This window comes from Theobroma cacao, chromosome 5 (assembly GCF_000208745.1).
Source record: "Theobroma cacao cultivar B97-61/B2 chromosome 5, Criollo_cocoa_genome_V2, whole genome shotgun sequence".
Classification (NCBI taxonomy): domain Eukaryota; kingdom Viridiplantae; phylum Streptophyta; class Magnoliopsida; order Malvales; family Malvaceae; genus Theobroma; species Theobroma cacao.
This window is the reverse complement of record NC_030854.1, coordinates 33795414-33820278: the sequence shown is the minus strand read 5'-3', so window position 1 is coordinate 33820278 and position 24865 is coordinate 33795414. Positions and strand designations below refer to the sequence as shown.

The 24865-nt window shown below is 34.7% G+C and overlaps 4 protein-coding genes and 1 pseudogene across 4 annotated transcripts in view; 2 read left to right on the top strand and 3 right to left on the bottom strand.

Annotated features, from left to right (window-relative positions):
- Nucleotides 1-1474, top strand: part of LOC18599748 (protein DETOXIFICATION 24) — a 3020-nt gene extending 1546 nt beyond the window's left edge. The window contains exons 5-8 of the mRNA XM_018121207.1: nucleotides 173-411; nucleotides 783-901; nucleotides 1033-1119; nucleotides 1191-1474. Of these exons, the coding sequence (XP_017976696.1) occupies nucleotides 173-411; nucleotides 783-901; nucleotides 1033-1119; nucleotides 1191-1271 (526 nt within the window). The 3' untranslated portion in view covers nucleotides 1272-1474. The remainder of the gene's footprint in view (nucleotides 1-172; nucleotides 412-782; nucleotides 902-1032; nucleotides 1120-1190) is intronic.
- LOC108662021 lies at nucleotides 3257-4325 on the bottom strand (annotated as a pseudogene).
- LOC18599746 (protein DETOXIFICATION 24) lies at nucleotides 5451-8242 on the top strand. The gene is made up of 8 exons (XM_007029839.2): nucleotides 5451-5873; nucleotides 5978-6519; nucleotides 6618-6704; nucleotides 6796-6852; nucleotides 6980-7218; nucleotides 7302-7420; nucleotides 7554-7640; nucleotides 7886-8242. Exons 1-8 carry the CDS (start codon nucleotides 5640-5642, stop codon nucleotides 7976-7978), a joined length of 1458 nt encoding a protein of 485 aa, XP_007029901.1. The 5' UTR covers nucleotides 5451-5639; the 3' UTR covers nucleotides 7979-8242.
- Nucleotides 8101-12713, bottom strand: LOC18599745 (ELMO domain-containing protein A). Its single transcript, XM_007029836.2, has 10 exons — nucleotides 12443-12713; nucleotides 11796-11976; nucleotides 11599-11701; nucleotides 10633-10745; nucleotides 9653-9721; nucleotides 9391-9506; nucleotides 9241-9295; nucleotides 8926-9046; nucleotides 8544-8686; nucleotides 8101-8423 (listed from the first exon to the last, which is right to left on the bottom strand). Exons 2-10 carry the CDS (start codon nucleotides 11934-11936, stop codon nucleotides 8322-8324), a joined length of 963 nt encoding a protein of 320 aa, XP_007029898.2. The 5' UTR covers nucleotides 11937-11976; nucleotides 12443-12713; the 3' UTR covers nucleotides 8101-8321.
- LOC18599744 (regulation of nuclear pre-mRNA domain-containing protein 1B) lies at nucleotides 13255-23571 on the bottom strand. The gene is made up of 8 exons (XM_007029835.2): nucleotides 23428-23571; nucleotides 21059-21165; nucleotides 18939-19186; nucleotides 17667-17834; nucleotides 17352-17508; nucleotides 15510-15649; nucleotides 15379-15414; nucleotides 13255-14574 (listed from the first exon to the last, which is right to left on the bottom strand). Exons 2-8 carry the CDS (start codon nucleotides 21135-21137, stop codon nucleotides 13684-13686), a joined length of 1719 nt encoding a protein of 572 aa, XP_007029897.1. The 5' UTR covers nucleotides 21138-21165; nucleotides 23428-23571; the 3' UTR covers nucleotides 13255-13683.

Here is a 24865-nt window from a genome sequence, read left to right as displayed (position 1 = left end):
TATATATATATATATATATATATATATATATATATATATATATATATATATATATATAGCTTCAGTAATTATCACTGAAATCCCTACAACTTATACAGTTCCACTCTTATATCTTCCATCACAGCCTCTGATTTTATATAAACTGAGACATGCAAGGTTTTCCCTTCTACAGCGTGCGCGTTTCAAATGAACTAGGGAGAGGAAATGCCAAAGCCGCAAAATTTTCCATGAAAGTCATCATATGTACTTCACTTTGTATTGGAGTGTTCTTTTGGGCACTGTGCTTAATATTCGGTCATCAATTTGGTTACTTGTTTACAAGTGATGAGGAAGTAGCGAAATCTGTGGCAGACCTCTCTGTCTTACTTTCATTCTCAGTTTTGCTCAACAGTGTTCAGCCAATCCTCTCAGGCAAGCATAATAATAGTAAGGATATATATACATATATATATATATATATATATATAATTAAAAGGAAATCTCAAAAGACCTTCTCGCTTAACCACTTGTCGGTTTCAAAGAGTACTTAGAAAGGTTAATTGAACAGCATTTTCAAAAAAAGTCTAAAATTGTTCATGTGGGTTGTAGAGGTATGGGTTTTGCACGAGCCGCATGCGTGAGTGTTTTACATTTGACTCATGCACAAACGCACGGGTTATACTCTAGTATTATATAATAAACATATTTATCTCATAAAGTTTCTTGCAAAGTCTATATATTTCTCTTTATAGAATATGAAGAACAGGATTTAAGAATGTTTACATGAAAAATTTCCAATACAGGGGTAGCAATTGGCGCTGGTAGACAAAGTATGGTTGCATACGTTAACATATGTTCCTATTATGTGGTTGGGGTGCCATTAGGGATTCTTCTTGGATATGTTGCCAAAATGGAAGTGAAGGTTAGAAAAATCTTTATCATAATTTCCTTTACTATAACATGCATGGTTTCTTGCAATTTTAAGATCTAATCTTCAATATGCAGGCCATATCTCAATGAGCTAAAACATATTTCTTACTTTGATTTTCACAGGGTATATGGATTGGGATGATAATTGGTGTTGCAACTCAAACGATTGTTCTTGGCTACATTACCTCAAGGACTGACTGGGACGAGCAGGTAATGGTTATGAGAGAGAGAGAGAGAATATTGGATGAATTTTGCTTGACAATTTTTTGTTTGGTCTCCAGGTTAATAAAGCATCGGAGCGGCTCAACAAGTGGTTCCTAAGGCCTTCCGAGACATCTGATGAACATCTTAGTGAAGAATGAGTGAATCAATGAGTGAATGATTCAACCAGCATTTATTCTTTTTATCTAAATTTAGGTCTCTTGGTGAAACCCATGGGTTATAATGGGGAATTGATAGGAATCCAAGTCTGAAAAATCTTGAGTTCCCACTGATCATGTACTGTTCCTTTGTCTCCTGCAGTAAAGTAAAGCCCCCAAGATTCATGGGTGAGAAACTTTCATTATGATCCTATCCACCCACTCTCAAAACAATCTTTATCCTTGGAACTCGATTTGTTTTGTTGCAATCATCATTCATGAGAGTATTTTTTAAGAAAATGAACGCCCAATGCAAACTTATTTATGAATTGGAATTCCATGCATCAAGAAGCAATAATATTTTTAATATGATTAAACAATTCATCTCAAATTTCGTCAAATTAACTATTATAAATAAATTCAATGGTATATTCACTTTCGTATATAAATTTTCAAGCTGTGTTAATATTTATATTTAATCACAGCAAACAAGTTATATTTTCATTTGTTAAATTTAAAAGGTTATAATTAGATATTTTTGAATAATTTTAAATTTGACACCCATTATCTATATAAACAGAGAATTAAATTTTAATGTTCGAATTAAAATGATAATATATCAAATTCGTTTATTAATATATTTTTTTATTTAATTTTAATTTTGAAATATATTTAAACATAATATTTTTATTATTTAATAATAAAATAAGATATAAATGAAGAATGGGGCTAAGCTGAAGTTTGACTTTCAAAAGGCCTGGCCCATGAATAGCCCTACCCTGACCCTAACTAGAAAAAGAAATGGAGATGACATTGGTTGTTGCTTTGGCAAACAATTGTGCTGGGCTACACGATAAATTTGGTTGTATACATGCAAGCCACTTGGACACTATCCCTTTTAAGTTTTATTAATAATTTCACGTAAATTTATTAATTTTTAAAATATATAATATATTTTAAAAAAATATTTTTCATTATACATATAAATACAACTCTTAGTCAATCTTTAATATTTTTATTAATTTGATAATATGACAATATTTCTCATACAATTTTATCTTTTATTAAATTTAAAAATTATTACATTATATAAATTATAATTTTTTTATTTTTAATTTTTTTTCCTATTCAAAAAAACCTTTCTCTACTTCTCTTTCATCGGCCAGCTACCATGTGATCGAATCTGGCCAAAGAGCACTAGATCCGATTACTTTGCCTTTCGATCTGATCGAAGAGCGCTAGATTTGGCTAGCCAGAGAGGGGTGCGAGATCTGGGGTGCACGACCAGATCGCGCTCTCCTTGAGAAGATATGACCAGATCTAACATTTCATAACCAGATTCTATCGCAAGGTAGTCGACCGGCTTAAGGGAACGTCATTGGCCAACTGAAAAAAAGGAAAATAGTGAAAAAAAAAAGAAAAAATGTATTTTAGATATTTTACATTTACTTGTTAAAATCGCTTATACGTTTGAGACGGATTGTATAATTCGAAATTTAATAGATTTGCATGGAATTATGAACAAAACTTAGGAAGTTAATATATTTTACCTTATATCTTTTGGCCTAACGATTAAACTACACAATACAAAATAATTTTTTTTTTTTTGTAAATATATATGTCTAATATCCTTTTAAGAACTTATTCACTGAAATTTTGGGTTTAGGTGGTGTTCAACATGTATGTATGGACCTTCTGGTGTGCTCCTCGTGCGCTCAAAATTGAACGTAATCTTCCCAATAAATTACGTTTAGAGTCAAAGGTTCGATTTGGATGCGATAAGCATGGCGATGTGGTTGGCTGTTGCAGTCCAGAAGGTAATAAAAGATTCAAGAATCCAACAATTTAAATTTTTTAATTCAACTTGTATACTCCTATATGTATATATGAATCTGTGTTGGTGTGCTCCTAAGAGCTCAAGCTTTGGTTTTTTTTGCAACAACAATACATGTTTTATTCATTGACCAGGCTCGACTCCATCAACCATCATAAAAGTACTATTATAGGGTACAAGGATGATAAAAACATGGAAATCTAGGAAGGGTGAATACTAGAAATCATTCATTCTAGCCAAAAAAAAAAGGGAACTTATAACCATGATTAATTCCTATTCCCCAGGGGGAGATGAGCTAGATCCAACTGATTTCCAGAGCTTGACCCAATCCAGCAGCGCGAGCAAACACAGGATCTGTTGATCCTAGCTGCTCTCTAATGGCTTTTGCCACCTCAACTACACAGTCCTCTGCTGTTGTAGCTGTCCGTGGCAACCTCACTGACTGAAAGAATGGGACAACTTCCTCCATCAGCTTCACACCTTCCCACTCTTTTTTCAAGCTTGCTATAGCATCACCTCTATCAGTTCTCCACACGTTTTCACACCAAGCCCCAGGTGATCGCATACAACCTTAACACACATCCCACTCCAGATGTCTTTCATTGTTTCCCACCTAAACTTACCTTCCCCAGCCAATCTCAAAGCTGGAACCAAGGCAGGTCCTACCACCTCACGATCGAAAGCGATGTTGATTCCACTGATGGGTGCCAGGGCCCCAGCTGGGACAGTGATAACTGCATCAACATATCGGGAATTCCTTTGTCCTGGCTTGAGGGCTTGAGTAGGTGCATCATGATCAGCCAGATTAAGCCAGAGCCCGCATGACGAAGCACATTTCACCCACTCCGAAGACTCCGCTCAAGCTTTGCCTTGGCTGTGTCTTCCTCACAATTCTCATCATTGACAAATACAACAATCGATTTCAAATCGTCAAAAGTAGTTGGTGGCTTGAAACAGAAGTCTTATAATATTATTTATATATAAAATAATATCTCTTGCTATAAAATTAATACCTTCTAATTGTTCGCATGTGGATAGACTTAAAGTTAATGCCATCATTCTTGACCATAGTTTTAGATAGCGATTATTCAATACCAATCACGATATATATATAAAATCAGCAATCACCAGCAAACGATAATCACTTTTGCAAAAAGTAATGATAATAAGGAAGGAAGATTTAGTTTCCAAAGGCTTACTATACCCTTTGGCCCTCTACCCATAATTCAAAGCAGAAGGAAAAGATTCATTGAAGGAAGCAAGGAAGGGACACATGTTATAATAATTTCAGAAGGTATGTGTGGAAATGAAGTAAGATATATAAACATCAACTTTGTTGCACGTGTCAAAACTAATAAACTTCCTTGATTTTTGTCATGATTGTCCAAACACTTGATGACTACCGAATCACTAGCCACCTTAATATTGACCCTTGGCTTTTGGCCTCTCTAATGCAATTCCAAAGTTTGGCTTCAATACAATCTTGCTTTTATACATTACTTTATGTATCCAAAATGACTTTAAATTCAAATTTATCCGAACTTCAATAATTAAATACATTGCTTAAGACAAGAATCAATCGAACTCAACTGGCTAAAACACAACCTCTAATCTCATTCATTCCAAGAGAAATCCAAGCCCAATTAGTTTCTGCTGTTCTTTCTTTTTTACTTCACTCCACTTGATTCTTTCAGATTCTATATGGCCAATAACAATGGAATTACCTTATATAATTGTATCCTAATTAACACTCATTTTTTTCCCCTTTTACATACGAGCAGGGAGTCAAAGATTGTTAGGTTTGAGATTTTCTCTACAAACAGTCAATTGTTGTAGCAGTAGCTGGTAGTTGTTTGACTTAAACTAATGCAGCCCCTTGTTCCATGCAGATTTGTCTAAGCTAATACTGAGATATGTTAGATATTTTTGTATCCTGAACCAGCACTGCATCATCCTGCAGGATACCTCTTTGTTCTCTCTTCTCTAGTTTTGGCAATCCGACCCTCTTCCAAAGGTGGATGGCAGAAAACGTAGCCTACGCGCTTGTTTCCACGGCTGTCAGTTTAGATTGCATTACTTTTTCCTAGCTAACAGTCTACTCCCAAGGACAGATAGCAGACAGACACTGTTTTAGTACCCAAAAAACACCAATAAGAAGGTAAAATGATTTTTTCCTTTTTGGGCTTTCCAATGCAATTAATGTTTCCTACTTGATTAGTTGTGTTCACGTGCCCTGTTGCGACGCTACGTAAGTCGATCAGCACGTTTGTTTATAGATTTAACATTTTTTGGGTCATGTCAAGGACCAGTACAGCTTCAGCATCGATAAAGAGGGAAAGACCCTTCTTCTTTTTGTGCCTGTTCTTCTTATACGCTGTTCTTCTTTCATCTTTTGTTTGTTCAACTCAAGTTGAGAGAGAAGGGTCTTAATGGAAAGCTAGTGGGCACATCTCTTGGGAGCAACCTTTGGACAGAACCAAAAAGAAGCCTAACCAAAACGTCATCTCTGCATACTCATACAGAACTGAAACAAGAGCATGGATGAGAGTCTTCTTGGATCAGAGACAAATACTAGTGGTGAATTAAAAGGGAGAGTGTGGTTGGAATCGAGAAAGCTATGGAGGATAGCGTTTCCTGCAATGGTAACAAAGTTGACATCATTCGGAATGTTTGTGATTACACAAGCATTTATTGGTCATCTTAGCAATGTTGAGCTTGCAGCTTATTCCCTCATACAAATCATTACAGTACGGTTTGCCTATGGAATTTTGGTAAGATTTATAGAATTATTGTCTCTAACATTAGGCCCTGAAAACTATAGTCTGAAACTCCAAAGGTATTCTGATCTGTCTTGTTTTTGATACGTATGTTGTAGTTGGGCATGTCTAGCGCACCTGAGACGCTATGCGGGCAAGCATTTGGAGCAAAGCAATGCCATATGATGGGAATTTACCTGCAACGATCATGGATTATTAACCTTGGTGCTCAAACCGTTATGCTGCCAATATTCATCTTTGCTTCACCACTCCTCAAATTACTTGGAGAAGAAGAAGATGTAGCGAATCAAGCAGGATATATTTCTGTATGGTTCATCCCCGTCCTCTATGCTTTTCTCTTTAATATAACCATCCAAAAGTACTTACAAGCACAGCTTAAGAACATGATTATCGGATGGCTTTCTGCTATATCGCTTGTACTTCATGTGCTCTTGTCATGGATCTTTGTGACCAAACTAAATTGGGGGATTCCTGGTGCAATGAGTTCAATGATTATTGCAAATTGGTTTGTGGTAATTGGAGAGTTTGCCTACATCTTTTGTGGTTGGTGTCCTGACACATGGAAAGGATTCACTTTAGCTTGCTTTACTGATCTATTTCCTGTGCTAAAGCTCTCCATATCCTCTGCATTGATGCTTTGGTAAATTAACTTGATTCAAAACCTTCTCATTGTGTATACATTTTTTTTGTTTTACAACTTTTTTAACACACCCCAATAACATTTTACATCTGCTGCAGCTTAGAGTTATGGTATTATGCTGTTCTAGTCCTTCTGGCAGGACATATGAAAAATGCTACAACTGCAATTTCTGCATTTTCCATCTGGTAACAGTTAGTTTAATTTACAAAAGTGCATTTATATGTTTTTATTCAGAATTTTAAAACCCAAAAGTCTTAATGATCACTTACTTTGCAGTCTGAACATCATAGCTTGGGAATTTATGTTATGCCTTGGCTTCTTTGCTTCAGCAAGGTGTGGCTTCATTAATCATATAATGAGTCTCCATAACATCTACCCTTATATGTTTGCCTGGTAGGCAGCACAAGCTGGAAGCCAAATTTCCTTCAAACTCATACATCACTGATTTTTCACTTTACAGCGTTCGGGTATCAAATGAATTGGGGAATGGAAATGCCAAAGCAGCAAAATTTTCCATGAAAGTAATCATAGTTACTTCGATCTGTATTGGACTGTTCTTCTGGGCTCTGTGCTTAATATTCGGTCATCAACTCGGCTTCCTGTTCACAAGTGATGAGAAAGTAGTAGAAACTGTATCAGGCCTCTCTGTCCTGCTTTCTTTCTCAGTTTTGCTCAACAGTGTTCAGTCAGTCTTATCAGGCAAAGCATAAAAACAGGACAATTTCAATTTGTATACCATGACCGAACCAAAAGTTCCATTCTCATATTAATCTTTGATGCAGGGGGAGCTGTAGGTGCAGGCAGGCAAAGTATAGTTGCATATGTTAACATTTGTTCCTATTATATCGTTGGCGTGCCATTGGGAGTTGTGCTTGGATATATTGCCCATTTGGAATTGAAGGTGACAAATCCTCTTTATCATACATATTTTCCTTTCACTTCCATAGCTTTATCACGCCTTATCTCTTGGGCTAACTTCAAATCATTTTAGTTCTTTTTATCACTAAACCTACTTTCTTCATTGGATTTCATAGGGCTTATGGATTGGGATGATAATTGGTGTTGTGATACAAACGACCGTGCTTGGCTATATTACCTGGAGGACTAATTGGGAAGAACAGGTGAATAATTTTAGTAACAAATATAAACTTCTTATTATATGATTAGATTGAAAATCTCTGCATAAATTAATATTACTCCCCACAATATATACTCAGTACATTTACTCGCTTTGGTCAGTTTATTTACAAAAATTCAGAACAGCCCAGCTTGAACCAAATTCAGCCTATGTAAATCGAACACCTCAATCTGGTTAAGAACTTAAAGCCCTGCAAATCTAACATCAACAAATACCATTTGCTTTCAGGTGAAGAGAGCATCAGAGCGACTCAATAAGTGGTTCTTGAGGTCTTCAGATGAATCTAATGGCAGTCCAGATCAAGAGAGATTGACTGAATGAACAGAAAACATCTTTTCTAGGCTTGGGGTGGGGGAAGGGGAAGGTGAAAGGGGTGTAAACAAGCATCTCATGAAATGCCCACAAATACTATTTGTTGAAGCTTGATTTTTGGAATACAAATCTCAATATGCATATCATAGGGGATATGCAAATATCTAACCTACTTCACAAGTTACAACATTATGAAACTAAGAAGCAGAGTAGTCACTGCATTTATGAACTATACTTGATTTTCATAATGAATATATAATTTTCGTTGCTTTATTACAGTTCTTTGAAGGAAGAATATATGACAACAATTCTGTAAATGATGAAACATCTGTTTCAGATTACAAAACCATAGCTACCTTCTCAACAGATTGTATGCTGGTAAATCTTTCACACTAGAGACATCTTCAAGTGCAAGCTCACGCTCTAACTGTGTTCTTGTAGACTTCAGAACATCCTGCAAAAAGCAAACTAAAGTGAACTATGCAGAAATGACAACGACAATAATGAAAATCATAGATTTACAAATATAAAGATTAAGATACACGGGATAAAATCACTTGTTAGAATAGTTTACATTGAATTGCATGTATGAAGCCCGTTTCACAAGCCACTGGGCATCCATCATCTGAAAGGCCACACAATAAAGATTGTCGAATGCCATTTCATCTTCCCCAAGTAGCTCCAAAAATCGGATTCCAGCCACAGAAGATGGTTTTCCTGCAGGGAAAACATAATTACAGTATTAAAATTCAAAAATTAGCCAAACAGACAGCAGATAATTAATGGAATCTTTATTCAGCATAAGACACAACTACAACATTTTTCCAGTCAGTAGAAGTGTTAATGCCATCGTTTGTGTAAGTAATGCCAGTAACACATCTCAGCCCCTGAAAGTGACCTTGCACTACAATGGGCATACACCATTCAATATCCAACCAGTTCTGAATTTCCGTTACCTGATTGCAGTTCCAACATCTGCACTAACATAAAAGAAATATTGATGCCAGCCACAGCAAATGGATATTCCCAATCAGCTCGGGCTCCATCTTGTTTGTGCAACAACCTCTGGAAAGATTCCTATTAAAATAAAGACCAAATCAGAGTTTGACTAACCATTGCTATAATTAATGTTGATGATAATAATTTTTTGGTACATATTAATAAAATATAATAAAGAAGAAATGATTTGTTATAAAAGGTAGATCAGTTCCCAAATGCTCCATATCATAGAACAATAAAACTTAATCCAAGGTAAGGAAAAGGTAACAAACTGGATATTGCTTGGCAAAAAAGATGAGATTCTCCAAGGATATGAATCCTCCACCCCTTCAAATAGAATCGAAATAACATAAATAAGAATATATATATCAGGAAGAGAAAACCCAACCAAAACAACCAGTTTCAGGCAAAATCTTGCATACCGAAAATCTGTTGAAGGGTCTGGACCTTGCCAACCCATGTCCTTCCAAAGCTCTGATTTAAGAGATGGAAGCTCCCTATTAGGGTAAGCCAATCTCCATAACTGCTTAAGAGCATCCTGCAAGTCAAATGAAAACAAAAAATATATCATCAGCCCTAGTATAAATTGGCAAATTCTTCATCATGCACACTGTAATTTGTAGAAAAGAGTTAAAAAGTAAGGATTAACAAATACACAGGCATAACGATAACAGCGAAACCTACTTGATGCTCCAGCCGAGATCCATCAAAGGGGACTCCCAGTCTTTGCTGTAGATTTCTCAGCCTTTCTTCCTACAAGGGCACAAAATGAAACATCAAGACAACAACGATCACCAATAAAAAGTGAAACATAATGGTCAGTGACAGCAAGATCTGTGGCCCTTCTAAAAGACAAACAGCTGAATAACCTAAACACTAAAGAATTGTGACAATTTGCCTACTAAACTCTATTACTTCTAGGAATCAACTTCAAAACTCCAACTACACTCAATATGAAGAACTTGCTTTCCTTTACTTCTTTTTTTTATATCCAGCATCTGTCATGAACCTGTATTGAGGCACATCCTCGACTTTCCAGCCACTTCCTCTACAATGCAGCAGTAACTAGTGCTTCAAAAAATTGTAATAGCTAAAAGCAAACTCTCAAGCCGGCTCGAAGTACTAGGCCTAAAGGTCGATTTAGGTAAACAATAATCAACATTAACTAGATGATGCACCTGAGCATTTGGCTCATTGGTTGGTACATGATCCCTGCCTAAAGAACAGAGTTCAAATCCCCCTTCTCCCAATTAAATAAAAAAAAAAAAGATTAACCATATGATACTTACTAAATTCTCTTTCTGCCACAATGACATTTTATCAATTTTCACATAATTAGATTTAATATTATGGAATTAGTATAGATACTCAAAACACGACATTTTGAGTCACAGATGCTTCCAGATCTTAATATAGAAACTGATAAAACCTTCCTTTTCAAAAGGCTTAAGAAACACATGGCCCTTGCCCATAAGGGAAAAAGATGACACAATGAAAAGAGAGGAGAAAAACCATATGTTGATTATCAGATCAGTGCCTCTGTTAAACACCACACCACCACCACCACCACCACCACCACCCCCCCCCCCCCCCCCCCAAAAAAAAAAAAAAAGTTCACTGAATTCCAGAAAAATACATTGAAAAAAATGCAATGCAAATTATACCTGTAAAGGACTAAGAGCAGGCAAAAGAAGTTTCTGGCTTGGTCCATTTTGAATGTTAGAAGGTAGATGTAAAAGTTGTGCAATAAATGATCCAGATCCAAGGACAATGTTTGCTAGAAAAGAAAGATTGAACTATCAGTAAACGAAACTGCAATAAAATTCTCACCACTTACAAGACATGCCAAAGAACTTAATAAGTAATAAGCCATACAGCATTACTTTTGCAGCAGAAAGCCAAGTAATCAAGAAAACAGGCAATTCAATGTACATCAAACTTCTTTTCTAAAGCTTGTAAATTTATAATCAAAGAAATGATAACATTTTTTTCAGATAATGGCTTTCAAGAAACACTTATGTCATCCCATGAAAAAATGCCACCAATTGGGAACATTTTTAGTTCACATGAAGAACCAAACAAGGGAAAAACTAGAATAAATTTGTTCCAGAACATACTGGTTCCATTTCTTTACTCATATAACTGTTCACTTTTGCAGGTACACACTTCTCTTTCTACGATAAACACAATTATCCTCCATTATATACCAAATAATGCAAAGTTATAAAATCACATGATGAGTAAACAGCACCAATGACCAAAACAGATTGTAATGGGGCATTTGTTTTTAATAAACTACATTTATAGATAGGGATCCATGCAACAGTGCCTTTTATCAGGTGAGTCTTGGTCACATGCATGTAAAATCTGAGGGAGCAGTCAGAAACTCATGCTAAAAGTTTCCCTAGCAGCATAAATATACTCAAATCTAGACTCTACCATAACCAAAATTATACGAATGGCAATCTAGTGCAACAATATACTCAACGCAGTAACTAGCCAGCTCAATGTTCTTACTTTCGAAGTTAGCAACCAGCAACCTAAGAATCAATAGAACAAAAGTCGATTGAAACTGCAATTATAGGCATTATAAACAATGAAACCATATATCTGCAACTAAAAAGCCACACCTATCCATTGAGCCCATTGCGCGATCAAGTTAGAGAACAAAAACGCCCAATGTAAATGTTCCTTCCTTTGCTCTTCATCCCAAATTTCCTCTAGCTTTTGCCCCTATAACATATCAAAGAAAGTAGATTTAACATTTGCAATACTCTTTCCCACGTTCGTGCAAAAGTATATTTAGTATAAACAATGATAAAATCACCTCAGAATGTCTCTCATTGTAATCCTGACTTCCTAACAAAGGTTCATCTAAACCATCTAAGCCCGATGTCTCATAATTCTCATTCCTTCTGCCGTCAACATCCCCATGATGCAGCCGCCTTCTCAAGGCACCCGACCTCATTAATTACAGCTTAAAATTTGCACCCAATTCTTCTTTAACCCTAAAAGCATTTTAAAAAAAACCAACAACGTGAAAAATAAATATATCCATACCCTCAAACTGCTACAATAATAGATTAAACAAGCAAGTACCCAGAAATTCAATTAGTACTAAGAAAAGAAAAGTTGGCGTCAAAATTCTCTTCAAATTTTCAAATTAGCCACAAATTTGTACACAAAACCGCTAAAAAAAAGACAAAAGTAAAAAAAAAGTAAAAAATAGTTAAACAAGCAACCATCAATTCAATTCATGAAAAAAAATCCAATTTTGGCCACAAAACTATACTGAAAAGTTCAAATTAGGTACAAATTTGTAACGAAAACTAATAAGATAAAATAAAATAAACAAAAACCCCCTGAAAAGCCCCCATTATCATTGTTTTTCAGAACAAAGAGAAAAACCCATTTGATAAATTCAAAAAATCAATATTGCAAAAAAAATGAAAACAGAGAGGAAAAAAGACAGACCGGAATGCTGAAGGGAGCTGCGGAGATCGAAATTGGAGGAAGGCTTAATGTGCAATTAGAGGAAACCCTCGAAGCTAAGCAAAGCACGTAAACTCCAAAATAAATAATAATAATAATAAGAGTTGAATGTTTTGTTTAGCAATTAAGAAAGCATTAAGAAAAATGGACAACAGGTTTCTGCGATTTTGAGTCTCCGATATTTTCTCTCCCACCTGGATTGATTGATTTTATTATAATATTATTGGAGCTCGGCCGGGCAGAGGGAATAAAAGGGATTCCAAAATCCGATTTAATTAGGGTTAAGATACTAATCCTTCTTATTACGTAACGCTTAAGCAAAATTAGGGGCCCGAGAAGAAAATGAAAGTAATATGAGTTCTGTAACTGACCCGGAACCGGATATCCGGGTCTACAATTCAATACCCATTAAAAAAGTAATTGAAGAGTTCAAATTTTAGAGTGAGATGAAGTCATAAAACTAATTATAATTCAAGGGTTAATTATTTGCATAACTTGAATTTTTAATGATAATTTTAATTTTCAATGAAAATTATTAATTAGGTAAAAAACTAAAAAGATATTCCCACTAAAATAAAAATAATTTTGATTGCAAAAAAAATAACACCAGATTTTATTGTAGAAGAAAATGAATTTTGCTACCATATTAATTAGAATTAGAAACACTAATCATATTTTGAATTTAGATTTCAGTATAAACAAATACTACTCATATTCAGATTTTAGACCGCCCCGATAGGTCAAACGACACCGTCGGGAGAGAGATATTAATTGAATTAAAGTGGGAGACAAAATTAAAACTTTTTGCAGAACCTCGAGTAGTTACGTAACACTATCAAAATGGTGTTTTTATGGGATTTCACTGCCCCCAAGGGCAGTTCCTTGCTACTTTGGTACAAATCAACATACAGGTTACGATGGTTGAGCTATCATGTAGCAGAACTAAACAAAAGTTGCACAGCAAATGGGTCAAGGGAGAGAGGATGATGAGGGCATGTCAAGCTCCGATTTTAAGTCTAAGACAACATATGCCTAAATATTCTCTACTAATTTACATTATACATGGCCACTCTCAGCCTTCATGATTTCAAGGTTATGGCTCACAATGTTGATGTACGGTGGTGGTGGTGGTGGTATCGGTCAATGGCTTTGCCCTACAATCCAATACCAGGTGCCCTTTTCATGACCCTGTAGTATCATATGATTTTTCAAGCAAAACCAGCTCACTGTCGAGGTACAGGTGGTGTTGACTGAGGATTTTGCCCATAAAACCCAATCCCTGGTGGCCGGTAAAATCCTCCAGTGGCTGGCTGCTGCTGAGGCTGTGATTGTGGCTGCTGCAAAGACTGAGACTGCAGCTGCTGCAGAGGCTGAGAAGAGGGCCTAGCTAAACTCATTGCTATATGTGGGGGAAGAGGAGGTGGAGGTGGCAGTGTGTTTGCTCCATAACCATAAGGCATTACCCCTACCATCATACCAGTTGATTGAACATATTGACTTGCTGGTGGATTTGCAGGAGATAGAGGAGGGGGCGGGGGAGGAGGAGCAGAAGCAAATGGAGCTTGGATCTGGTTGCCTTGGGACATCGGTTGCACGCTAGTTGATGGTGCAAGTGGCATGTTGGTCATTGCTTGCTGCTGTAGTGGGCTAAAATAAGCCGTGCTGCTTACATCTGAGTTGCTTGCATCCGATACAGGCATTGGTTTCTCAAGTTTGGGACGCTTTTCTGGAGGAAACATTGATAATCCTGATGTGAACCCACCAGATTTTAAGCTGCCATTCATAGAAGCAGCTTCTTCTGCAACAAGGGATGAAAGCACAGAGGTAAGCATCTGAGCAGAAGATGTTGAAGCAGCAAGCTTAGCAGCAACAGCAGCAGCAGCTGCTTTCTTGTTATCTTCTTCAGTTGTCATTGAAGGTGCAAAGGAAAGCACAGGTTGTGCATGATGAGGATGAGGTGGAGTGCCAGTTGGCTGAGCTGAAGGAAGGTTCTGTTCCACCACTATTGCACCCTCTGCTGTTGAAATAGTTGTCGCACTTAGATGGCCAGGCACAGTGGGTAAAGTTAGCCTCTTCCTTACATTGCTTGCTTGCTCAATCTGACCACGAGCAACCTGCAGAAACATCAATAGTTCCACTTCATCTTGGAAAAAGTAGCAAATGTTTCACAAGTTGCATTTATATCAAACAAAAGGACAATCAAACAGTATAAGGATACTATGACTATAATAAACAATAACCACAACTGATCTCTGATATCAAATACTCATGTCTGAAATATAAACTCCATTTCCAATATATTTTAGGCAAATGCCCACAAATTTGCATAGCATCAGCATAGGTCCAACCTAGTGACTCTATGATACAATTACACCCAATATCCTCACATGGGAACATGACAGGCCCTTTGGTTCTACCCATTAGAGGAGGTATCAAGTAGTGCTAAATTATCCCCATTTGTTAATCCAACACCATAATACGCCTAGTATCCCTAAATGTAAAGGTTGCCTTTTGATAAAACAATTGTCTCTATATGTCAGATGGAAGCTTAAGGGATGATAAATCTCACATAAATTAAGTTTGGCGTTTCCTAGGACCTTGTATTCAAGAGGGCTTCTCCACCAAATGTGACTTGGTTTTAGGTAGAATGCCTTACGCCAAACTCCATCAATCATGTACGCATGATATGAATTTCTACTAAGTTTTATTCCCTACTTACAACAGAAAATGTTTCCCAATTGTTACTAAGACACCAGTCAATATTGAGATTCCTTCCAACATAAATACATATGTCACAATTGCAAAAGAACTTTTTCTTTTTAAAAGGATCTAAACAGACAAAAACCTGCAAATTTACGAAGTTTTTAAGCTGCAAAACATCAACTAAAAAAATTAATTAGGAAGACAGCAATTCTTACTTGCAGCTGACTATGAATAAGCTCCAGCTTTGATTCCTGAAAAACTTTAAACTAGTGAGTGCTCAACAAGGACAAATGATTCCAAACTGTGATTGCCAACTCAAGAACACATGATAGTAATGAAATCATACCTGTTCCTGAAGTGCTTCTTTAAGTTGAAAAATCAGGGTAGCCCTAATCGTTTCAACATTTTCAAGTTGTTCAATGCATTGCTGGAGCGCAATTTCTTGCTGCTGTAGCTCATCCAGCAATGCAGATTCATTCTGATTCCCTAACCGAAATCAAATATATACACTTAGAGTTGTTACACACACGGTAACTCCAAATTAAAAGCAAGTTATTTTAATAAAACAGTAGTTCAGTTTACCAAAATAAATAGTCAGCAGTTTACAAACCTCAACCAAGAGATCCCATGAAATTGTTTTGAAACACACATTTAAAACAGAATTCCTAAGAAAAAAAAGGTTCAAATATATGTTCTACTTCATCACTTCTTAATTGAAGAATCAATTGATTAGAGGGAGCACTATCTGGATCAGCTGCACCAGAGACACTAAATACACTACAAGCATATTAGAACAACAGAAAAATAGAGAATTACAGTTCATTTGATAGAAGAGAAACTTTCTCTATTAAAATACATGAACCAAAATCAACCATAAGAACAGCCGGTAAGTATCAAATTTCTTTTACCACTTCATTGCAGATTCAATGTGTTTACCTTAAGTCATTAAAAATTTGCATAACTTATTCATATTTTAGAAGACGGACCCGTCCCAGGTCTTGATTATACATCCCAAATCATGTAAGTTATTTCTCTAGGAGTTTGATTTTGTATGTATGCATTGGCTGGATTGATTTGGATCAATCCAGGAGTATTATGCATTGTAATCTCAACTAAGGCAACCATAAACAAGCATAAAGTGTAGAGAGAAATAAATGGTCGCAACCCTAGAAAGCTAATTATATGACTCTTGAAAAGCTTACCTCAACTACTTAATATCAATTCTTTTGATGTTCCATTCTCCAATCCATCAGGGTAAAACACAGGCACAATCCCACAAATGATCAAATACAATCCTACTAGGACCAGTGACAGACATTCTCCTAGGACAATATATCTTAAAATCAAAAGAAGCCAACAACTAATAGCAAACACTTAGAGTCAGACCAAGTACCACTGCTTGAAGCCTTAAGTGGCCTCAAGGGTTTTAACTGCACTGGCATTTTAAAAGAGAGAAATGTTTTGATATATATGAGAGAAGTCAAGAGCACAATCAGCCAGATAAGAAATATATCTATATAAGAGAAGAAGCAGCCAAAATTATGCTGTTTAACTTTTGACATTTATATGTCAATAATTTAGAACAGCATAAAGGGCTCAGTCTACTGATTTCTACCCGAGAAATTATGAAACTAACAGGTCCTAAGTAGGGTCTTAGACTTGATTGGATATGTTCTGGTTCCAATATTTGGAACTAAAAAGAAATAACAAAAAAATAGACTCAATGAGTAGGAAACTGTGAAGTAGTCTCCTGTCGAAATAATTTATGACCGACTGGTGAACTCAGTTTGAAAGCTTAACAATGTCAAAAATTCACCCTGCCAAGAAACCTCTGTTCAAGGATTAGAATCCAAGATAAATTTTTGGGCCGATGAATATATTTCTATTTTCATAAATCTAAAATAACAAGTATTTGACAGACACAATCATAATTACTCAACATTGTTTTCTAGTTTTTACAGATGCAGCATCTCTTTTTAATAGTGAATAGATTTCGATAAAGATTACACTCCAAAAAATTTCATTAGAACACTTAAGCACAGCTCTATGTCAAAACTAGCATTAATCGAGACACACAAACACATCTATACAGAGAGAGGAAGAGACAGGGTACATCTCTTTTTATTGGTGAATAAAATTTTAATGAAATGTAAGCATACAACATTAAATCCCATAGCAGAACTGATACCTTGAGCTAAACTACTTTCAACATCTTCCCCAATTTTATGCAACTGTTGTACAGCAGCATTACACTTGTTTAAAGCAATGTCCTCGTTTTGATTGTCCTCAAGTACAGATTGATATGCAGTTAGTATCTTTTCTGGAAGACCTCCAACAGCCAATTTCTGAAGGTAAGATGACCAAGAAAGAAAAAAACATATACAAAATCACAAATGAACAAGCCAAGAAAATGTCTAAAGTCATAAAAGAATACAAACAAAATGGCTAGAATCAAATACATAGATCCAAAGGAGAGAGGAGAATTGAATAGATAAATTCTTACAATTCTCACTGCATGAGCATCCCTTTTGACTATCTTGATAGGATTTGAGCTTTTTCCATTGTTCACTGATAAAGGGGGAGGAGGAGGGGGAGGATTCTTACCAAGCATTTCATCTTTAAGATTCTGCCCTCGAGAACCAAAAACTTTCCTTTCTTCCCATATGTCAACCTAAACATTTATCCCCACCCCCCACCCCCCACCACAAAAAAAAAGAGGGGAAAAAAAGGAAAAAGTACTTGTTAATTGATAGGACCAGTGTAAGAACAATCAATTAAACAGCATGAACACTACAATAATTTTTTGGTAAACAAAGAATAATCTACTAAAACACACCCAGGAGATGCCATCCCAAGTACAAATATCCACAAAAGAATAAGCATCCTATACTTCTGTAAGTTGCAGGCTATGAAACCAAAAATACTATATGAAAACAATGTACCTAAAAGCTTTGATAAGGGCAACTCTTCCCCATCAATAGATGTAATGTGACAATACTCACTTATAAATGATACTCATAACAACAATAAAGTAAAATAATAAAAACCCAACAAACTATTACGCAATCGAGGTTCCCAAATTTTATTTGTGTTTCTACATATTGAGTATTGGTGTAGCGTTATACAATTTAACACTACCATTTAAGGACAGAGGAAAATAAGATATACCAAGAATCAGAACCAAAATTATGACAACAGTTCTACAAAAACCCCAAACTCATTATCATCAAATCAGAAAGAGAGAGAGAGAGAAAGAGAGTATACTCTGTATTTGTTTCCAAGAAAACATTCTACATTCAAATCCTACTTTGGGTGGAATTAATCAGCATTAGACATACAACTTTTTGACTAACTGCATTTAGGCTAAAAATCCATCATCTAACATCTAATTGCACATATCTGAAATTTATTACATTTATAACCAAATAAGGCCACTTCGAAGCAAAAGAAAACAACATGCAACAATGACACTAAGTTACCAGAGCCAGATTGAGTATTATGTAAACGGATTCAACATGAAAGAGCACTAGACAATTGCAGATGCATATGCATTCATAGCAATACATCATGCGTCATGAGAGAGAGAGAGATATGAAGAGAGCTGAATTAACCAAAAGTAACAATGTTTGACATACAAGCCTAAATTCTTGCAAAGTGATGGAAGCAACCATAAAAAAATGTTAACATAGCATCGGAACAGTACTCAAAACCTGAAGTAGCAAATCAATTTGACACAAACAACAGAAAGAAGACCGCTCAAAATTGAATAACTTACCAATCTTGTTACTGCTTTCTTTCCATACTCATCACCATTTTCATACACATGTTTGAGAGCTCCAGGAAGTACTTTCCAGAATTCGTTCACAAATTCACTTCCCTTTCGCCTGCTATTTTGCAGAATGTCATTAGCCAAATACAGAAAAGAAACACGCTGTTCTTTCTGGGAAGAGTTAAACAATTTGTCCCATGTTTCAACAATCTGTTTTGCCTTCTTCCGGTGAGTAATACACCATCTAGACAACGCTGAAGCAATGTTAAGGAAATGCACGCTAACATCAATTCCTGGAGGTATAGAGATAGTGCTACTTTTTTGTGCAAAAGAAGTCATCCAAGAACCATTCTTTCTCACTGTAGATTATCCATTTGGTGAAAAAATTATGTTGAGAGAATTTCACACTGCAGACAGCTTTAATATATGCCAAATATAACCACTCAAAATATCTACCACTTGAATGAAAAATATTTTGTCAAAAAATTTTGAAGCATCAATCAACTTCAAAATATTACATTACTACATATAGGGCCACTACACTATGTACGCAGAATATCTAATTACATCACATTAAATTGAAGGCAAAACAAAGAACAGACTCAAACTTATTCAAAAATCACCAATAATGTCAATAGCAGGTCCTCAGCAAAACAAACAGCCAATAACATCAGAATCACCAAGAAATTCCAAGAGCACTCATCTAAAGGCCTCTAGGCATCATGGTTAGATCACACATCTTAAAGGAAAATTAGTAGCAGCTGACAATTTACATAAACTCATTCTCCTTTCAACTTTAACACACGTTAAGAACTTAACAAAGTAATACTCCGAATCCCACAAGAAATTAAACTTAAGAAAATATAAGACAACATAAATTCACAATCAAACCCCTCTTGGACCAAGAACAAAAAGGCCAAACAAGATTAATTACATTGTGTAAGACCTACAAACCACAGTAAAAACAATGTCCCCAAAGCAAAACTCATAAAATAAATACCTTATGGACTAAACCTTAAAAAAACTACATACCAAGCAATCTAACACATTTCTAATCTAATGCAAAATAACATAAAAATAATAATGAAAAGAAACAACTGTTTTTCCAATTATCAATGTGCTGGTTTGAGAAAGATAATGTGCCAAACCAAGATTAATTTGAGATTATTTCCAAAAATTAATTTCATCAAGTTAGATCAAAGTCAAACAGGTACGTTGTTACAGGAAGAAACCAATGTAGTCCACTGCATATATTTCAAGGAAGATGACTGTTGGAAACGAAACAAGCACAAGGCACCTACTTCGTGCCATCCACTCAATCTAAGTCATACTTAAAAGTGATTAACCAGTGGAAAACAAAAGACCACCAATGAAGCAATTGATAGCCATCTAAATTAGACAGCCTGAGGTGCAAAGAAAAACAGCTAAAAGCAGCATAAATACGTATAGCATTAGCACTGAAGAAAGAATCACAAGAAAAATGTGCATGATTAACTAAGGAAAAAATCCCTGAAAATTGCACATGGTTAAGAGAACAAGATTAACAAAAGTGTAAAGAAATAAAGCCGACTAGGCAAGAGATAGAAGTTAGTAAAAAAAAAAAAACTTTAAAATGTAGAAAGCAAAATGCTGAAATCCAACCAGAACAAGCAATTACAAAAATTTAATAGGTTATGATGATTATGTGCAAAAGTTTCTATACAGAACAGCTGCTGCAGTCGCAACATACAAGATTCATGCATAGCAAACACACAAAGTAAGAAAATAACAAAAACATGTCGTACATATGAGGGATATCATGACATGATAAATCTAAAAGCATCACATCAGCTTACAGCCCATAATTGAAGAAAACATACACAGAGTACTTCATGAGGCAAAAAGATATAAGATATATTCTCAATCAAATCTACAAGTTATACGCTTATACAGTTTGAGAAATACTTATCTGAAAGAAAACAAGATCAACAAACAATTTTCTCCTTCAATTATGAACTTTAGAATTACACTAGAATCCTATAATCAGAGCGTTACTGTATTTATATAGCACAAATGGAAACAAGAAATTATCCACCATCACTTTCTATTAATAGAAACCTTCAAATAAGCTTGAAACTGTAGGATACATTCAATGCTTTGTTGTGAATTGTTGAGTTTTGACAGCTTCTCAGTTAGTATCTGTCCATCAAAAGTATCACTGCTCATCTTGCTGCTTAACAAGCTTTTACATAGCCTGCAGCAAACCCTTTTAGTCATTATAATTTGGAAGGGAGGGGACAAGGTAACAGAGAAAACTATATTAAAAAGGGAAAAAAAAAGTACAATTATCATTATACTGAAGAGATCTTTCTATCAGTCCAGAATGCATAAAACAAAAAATTCTTTACATTTCGTGGAAATTTTGATGCAAGAGGAAAAATTAACATTTGGTTTAGAGAAATAAAAGTATGAGATATTTCTCTGATGACTCAGGCCAAATCTTTCTCCAACATTTTACATCACTTAAATTTGCCACCTCATTCTTACATTATAAAATCTCAGGATCCAGCAAAATAGCTATCAACTCTCTGCCAAATAAATGACAAGAAGGCCTAAGATCCACATAATTGGGTTTGCCGTAGGCTTTCAGTCCAACCACTAAATTCTATTAAAAGCCCATACCTCAAGCATTCACAGTCCATACACATCATGCCATTTTAGTTAAATAGCAACTCCAGCTGCATCAAAACAACCATTCTAATTTTTCTTAGCGGCAATCACCATGGCTATAATTGTGAATTACTCATCTGGTAGCCCCATAATGCAAGTCTAGCATTTCAAGAACAACTTTTGTTCTTAATTTATGATTTCCTTCATTGCACTTGACCATGGTACATATATATCCTCATTTCAAGCATATTAAACTTTTTATTGCATTTTACCATGCTTTAGCTTTACTGACAGCAAATCATAGAATTCACCATGAATGATATGCCCACGGACATCTGAGGTAACAACAACAATGTTACTTTCTTGATAGCACACGCCAATAGCTTGGTTGCACAAAATTCATCTTCTTACAAAGCCAAAAGATAGGTCATAGGCTTTTCATCAAGGAAATTTTTTTGTCCAAGGGAAAGTGTATTTAGTAGTTGTCCGGTCGTTATAATCATTTATCAGTTAAATGTCAGGCAGTATTTTGGTTTGCTAGTATGCGCCCTAGTCATGGTCCATTGGGTCTTATTTTATGCTTAGTTCCTACATATGGAATTTAGTTTACATCAGTTGAGTTCTATTCCTGAGCATAATGGTTTTAGAAATCCTAATCCAAGTAGGACAAGTGATGATTTGCCTATATATCTCTTTGTATTGCCAATCTTGGTAAAAAATTTTAAAAATTTTAAAAATTTTAAAAAGATTCAGTTATTGATAATTCTCAGAAATCTTGTGATTCGAGTTTTCCCTCCCTCCCTTTCTTCCCTCTTGCTACAGTACTGTTTAGTTACTACCCTTTTTTGCAACCTAACCACATTCCTCCTTTTGTGACTTTGGAAACCTTATTCTTGCCTCATATTTTCATATCAATTCCCGCCAGCAAAACCTCTCAATTCACCAATTAAAGTTTCATCTTTCTCTTGAGATAAAATCTCAACTAATCCAATCCCCTCATTGATTTCCAAACCCTAACCTTATTCCTACCACGGCAAGAAACCCTAAAATCCTTAATTCTCCCAGTCCCAACCCACCATAATATAAACCTCAAGTGGGAAAACTTCCCCAATTCTGCCATAGACTATTTTCAAGTGTCTCAAAGAAATTTATTTTCACAACCATGGTACACCAAGACTTTTTATAGCACAGCAACTCAAAATTTTCCAAAAATGAAATTTCCACAATTATTGTTGCCTTCTTTTTCCTCTATCTTCAAGCTTTGATTAGTTTACACTCCCCTCTAAATCCCATGCAGACCACGTAATCAGACTCATAAATCAGTGGTGACCAAGTGGAGCCAGTTAAAAATAAATTTTTCAACTACAGCTTTCATTTTCTCCATAAAGCTAATAAGCTAAGGCCTCCTCTAATTACAAAGCGCACTCCGTAAAGTCTATTGATTGCTCTAACGAATTTCCTCTACTGTTCAACAAAATTCACAAAAATCTCTATAACTATAAATCTTTTTGCTTATAAGAATAAAAATGGAAACTTCTCATTAAAACTAACTAAACAGAGTAAAATTTAAATTATTTAATTTCACAAATTATATATATAAATAAATTAAATTAAAACTAACCCAAATTTAAAAAAAAAAATCTCAACTGCGCCTAATATCAAAATTCTTAACAGAGCAGACGTCAGTTTCCAAAATTTCAAATTTTCAATTCCATTCCTACTTAAGTTCTTAGCAACCAAACAAAAACCTAGGGTATCGAAACCGCCAAAAAATCCAACTAAGATTCCAAAACAGAACGAAAATAACAAAGAAGAAGTCAATTACGAAAATAAAGAAAGAACGAACCTGAGATTTCTTGGAGAAGAGGAAAATTTTGGGACTTCGTTTAGAGAGAGAACAATTAGTAAAGAGAGAGAGAAAAACCCTAGAGATTTTGAAAGAAGAAGAAGAAGAAGAAGCCTTTTGATTCTCTTTTTTTTAATTCGCAAGAGAGCAAATGAGGAGAGAGAGAGAGAGATGAGGAAACATGCCGTAGAGAGAGCCTCCCTTTCTTTTTTCTTTTTTTTTTGGGAAAATATTAATTAAAAATAAAATTAAGAATATTAGGGAGGTTACGTGGAATGATCAAGACCGTAGATTTAAAGTTAGAGTTTCTTTTTTTCCTTTTATATCTTTTCCCCAGTCGAAGAAGTGAAGTGCTGAAATCAGCTTAACACGAGTGAGAGTGAGTCTGCTGGCGTAGTGTCCCAAAAATCTTAAAATTATAGAAATATAGATAAATATATGGACGGATATAAAAAAATGGATAAACATTAAACAAAATTAAAAAATGGTAATTAATAAAGATTGTTGCAAATTTGAAATGAATTTTCCTTGTATGCTTATCCCTGTATTTATACATATTTTAGAGTTGTAAATATACAACATACTAAAATGCTACACATAATTTTAGTAAATATTTATATTGTTGAACCTATGAATACTCAAAATTAATATATTATAATATAATTTACATAATATTTTAAAATTTTAAATTATTTATAAAAATTTAAATAAAATTTTATTTTTTTATTATATTTAATTAAATTCTTAAATTTTTATTTTATATCAAATAAGTTTTTATAATTAATGATTAACTTAATTAATATGTCCCTTTTTATTATATGTAAGGTAACACTGATGTGGCCTATGACATGAAATGTGACATTTTTTATTGTTCACATTAACCTTATAAAATGACAAGTAATATTTTATTAATGATAATTAATCGATCATTAATTATAAAAATTTATACAATCTAAAATAAAAATATAGAAACTTAATTAAATGTAATAAAAAACCTTTTAAAATTTTCTTAAACAATTTAGAAGTTTTTTCAAAAATTATACCGAATAGAAATAAATTGAAAAATTTTATAAAATATTGATTTTAAATAACACCAAATATTAGAAAACTAAAGTGTTTAATACTGTTTAAATATCACAATAAGTTCTTTCCAAACTTAAAAGTACTATTATCATTATCCATACTTTATTTTCTTTCAGGGGGTGTTCGAATTATTATACAAATGTCAAAATTAGGTCCTAATATTTGATAACCAATTAAATAATATTTTGCACATAAATAACATATTTCTTTTGGGCTAATTTGCACCAGATGTCCCAGTTGAAAATTGATTATAAATATAATTCACTTATACTTTAGTTGGTTGATCATATTTGCTTTTCATACTGTTCATGTGCATGTAATTAACCATAGTCATGTACTTGAGACCATCGTACCA

Coding starts and splice junctions, on each gene's coding strand:
- LOC18599745 (XM_007029836.2), bottom strand. CDS start 11,936: ATGAGGTCGGGTGCCTTGAGAAGGCGGCTGCATCATGGGGATGTTGAC. Junction 10,746..11,598: donor GCAATGGGCTCAATGGATAG/GTGTGGCTTTTT, acceptor TTTCTTTTCTAG/CAAACATTGTCCTTGGATCT. Junction 8,687..8,925: donor GATGTTGGAACTGCAATCAG/GTAACGGAAATT, acceptor TTTTCCCTGCAG/GAAAACCATCTTCTGTGGCT.
- LOC18599744 (XM_007029835.2), bottom strand. CDS start 21,137: ATGAGCAGTGATACTTTTGATGGACAGATACTAACTGAGAAGCTGTCA. Junction 17,509..17,666: donor ATGCTCATGCAGTGAGAATT/GTAAGAATTTAT, acceptor TCTTACCTTCAG/AAATTGGCTGTTGGAGGTCT. Junction 15,415..15,509: donor AAGAAGCACTTCAGGAACAG/GTATGATTTCAT, acceptor AAAGTTTTTCAG/GAATCAAAGCTGGAGCTTAT.
- LOC18599746 (XM_007029839.2), top strand. CDS start 5,640: ATGGATGAGAGTCTTCTTGGATCAGAGACAAATACTAGTGGTGAATTA. Junction 6,705..6,795: donor ATTTCTGCATTTTCCATCTG/GTAACAGTTAGT, acceptor CTTACTTTGCAG/TCTGAACATCATAGCTTGGG. Junction 7,219..7,301: donor TGTTCAGTCAGTCTTATCAG/GCAAAGCATAAA, acceptor TCTTTGATGCAG/GGGGAGCTGTAGGTGCAGGC.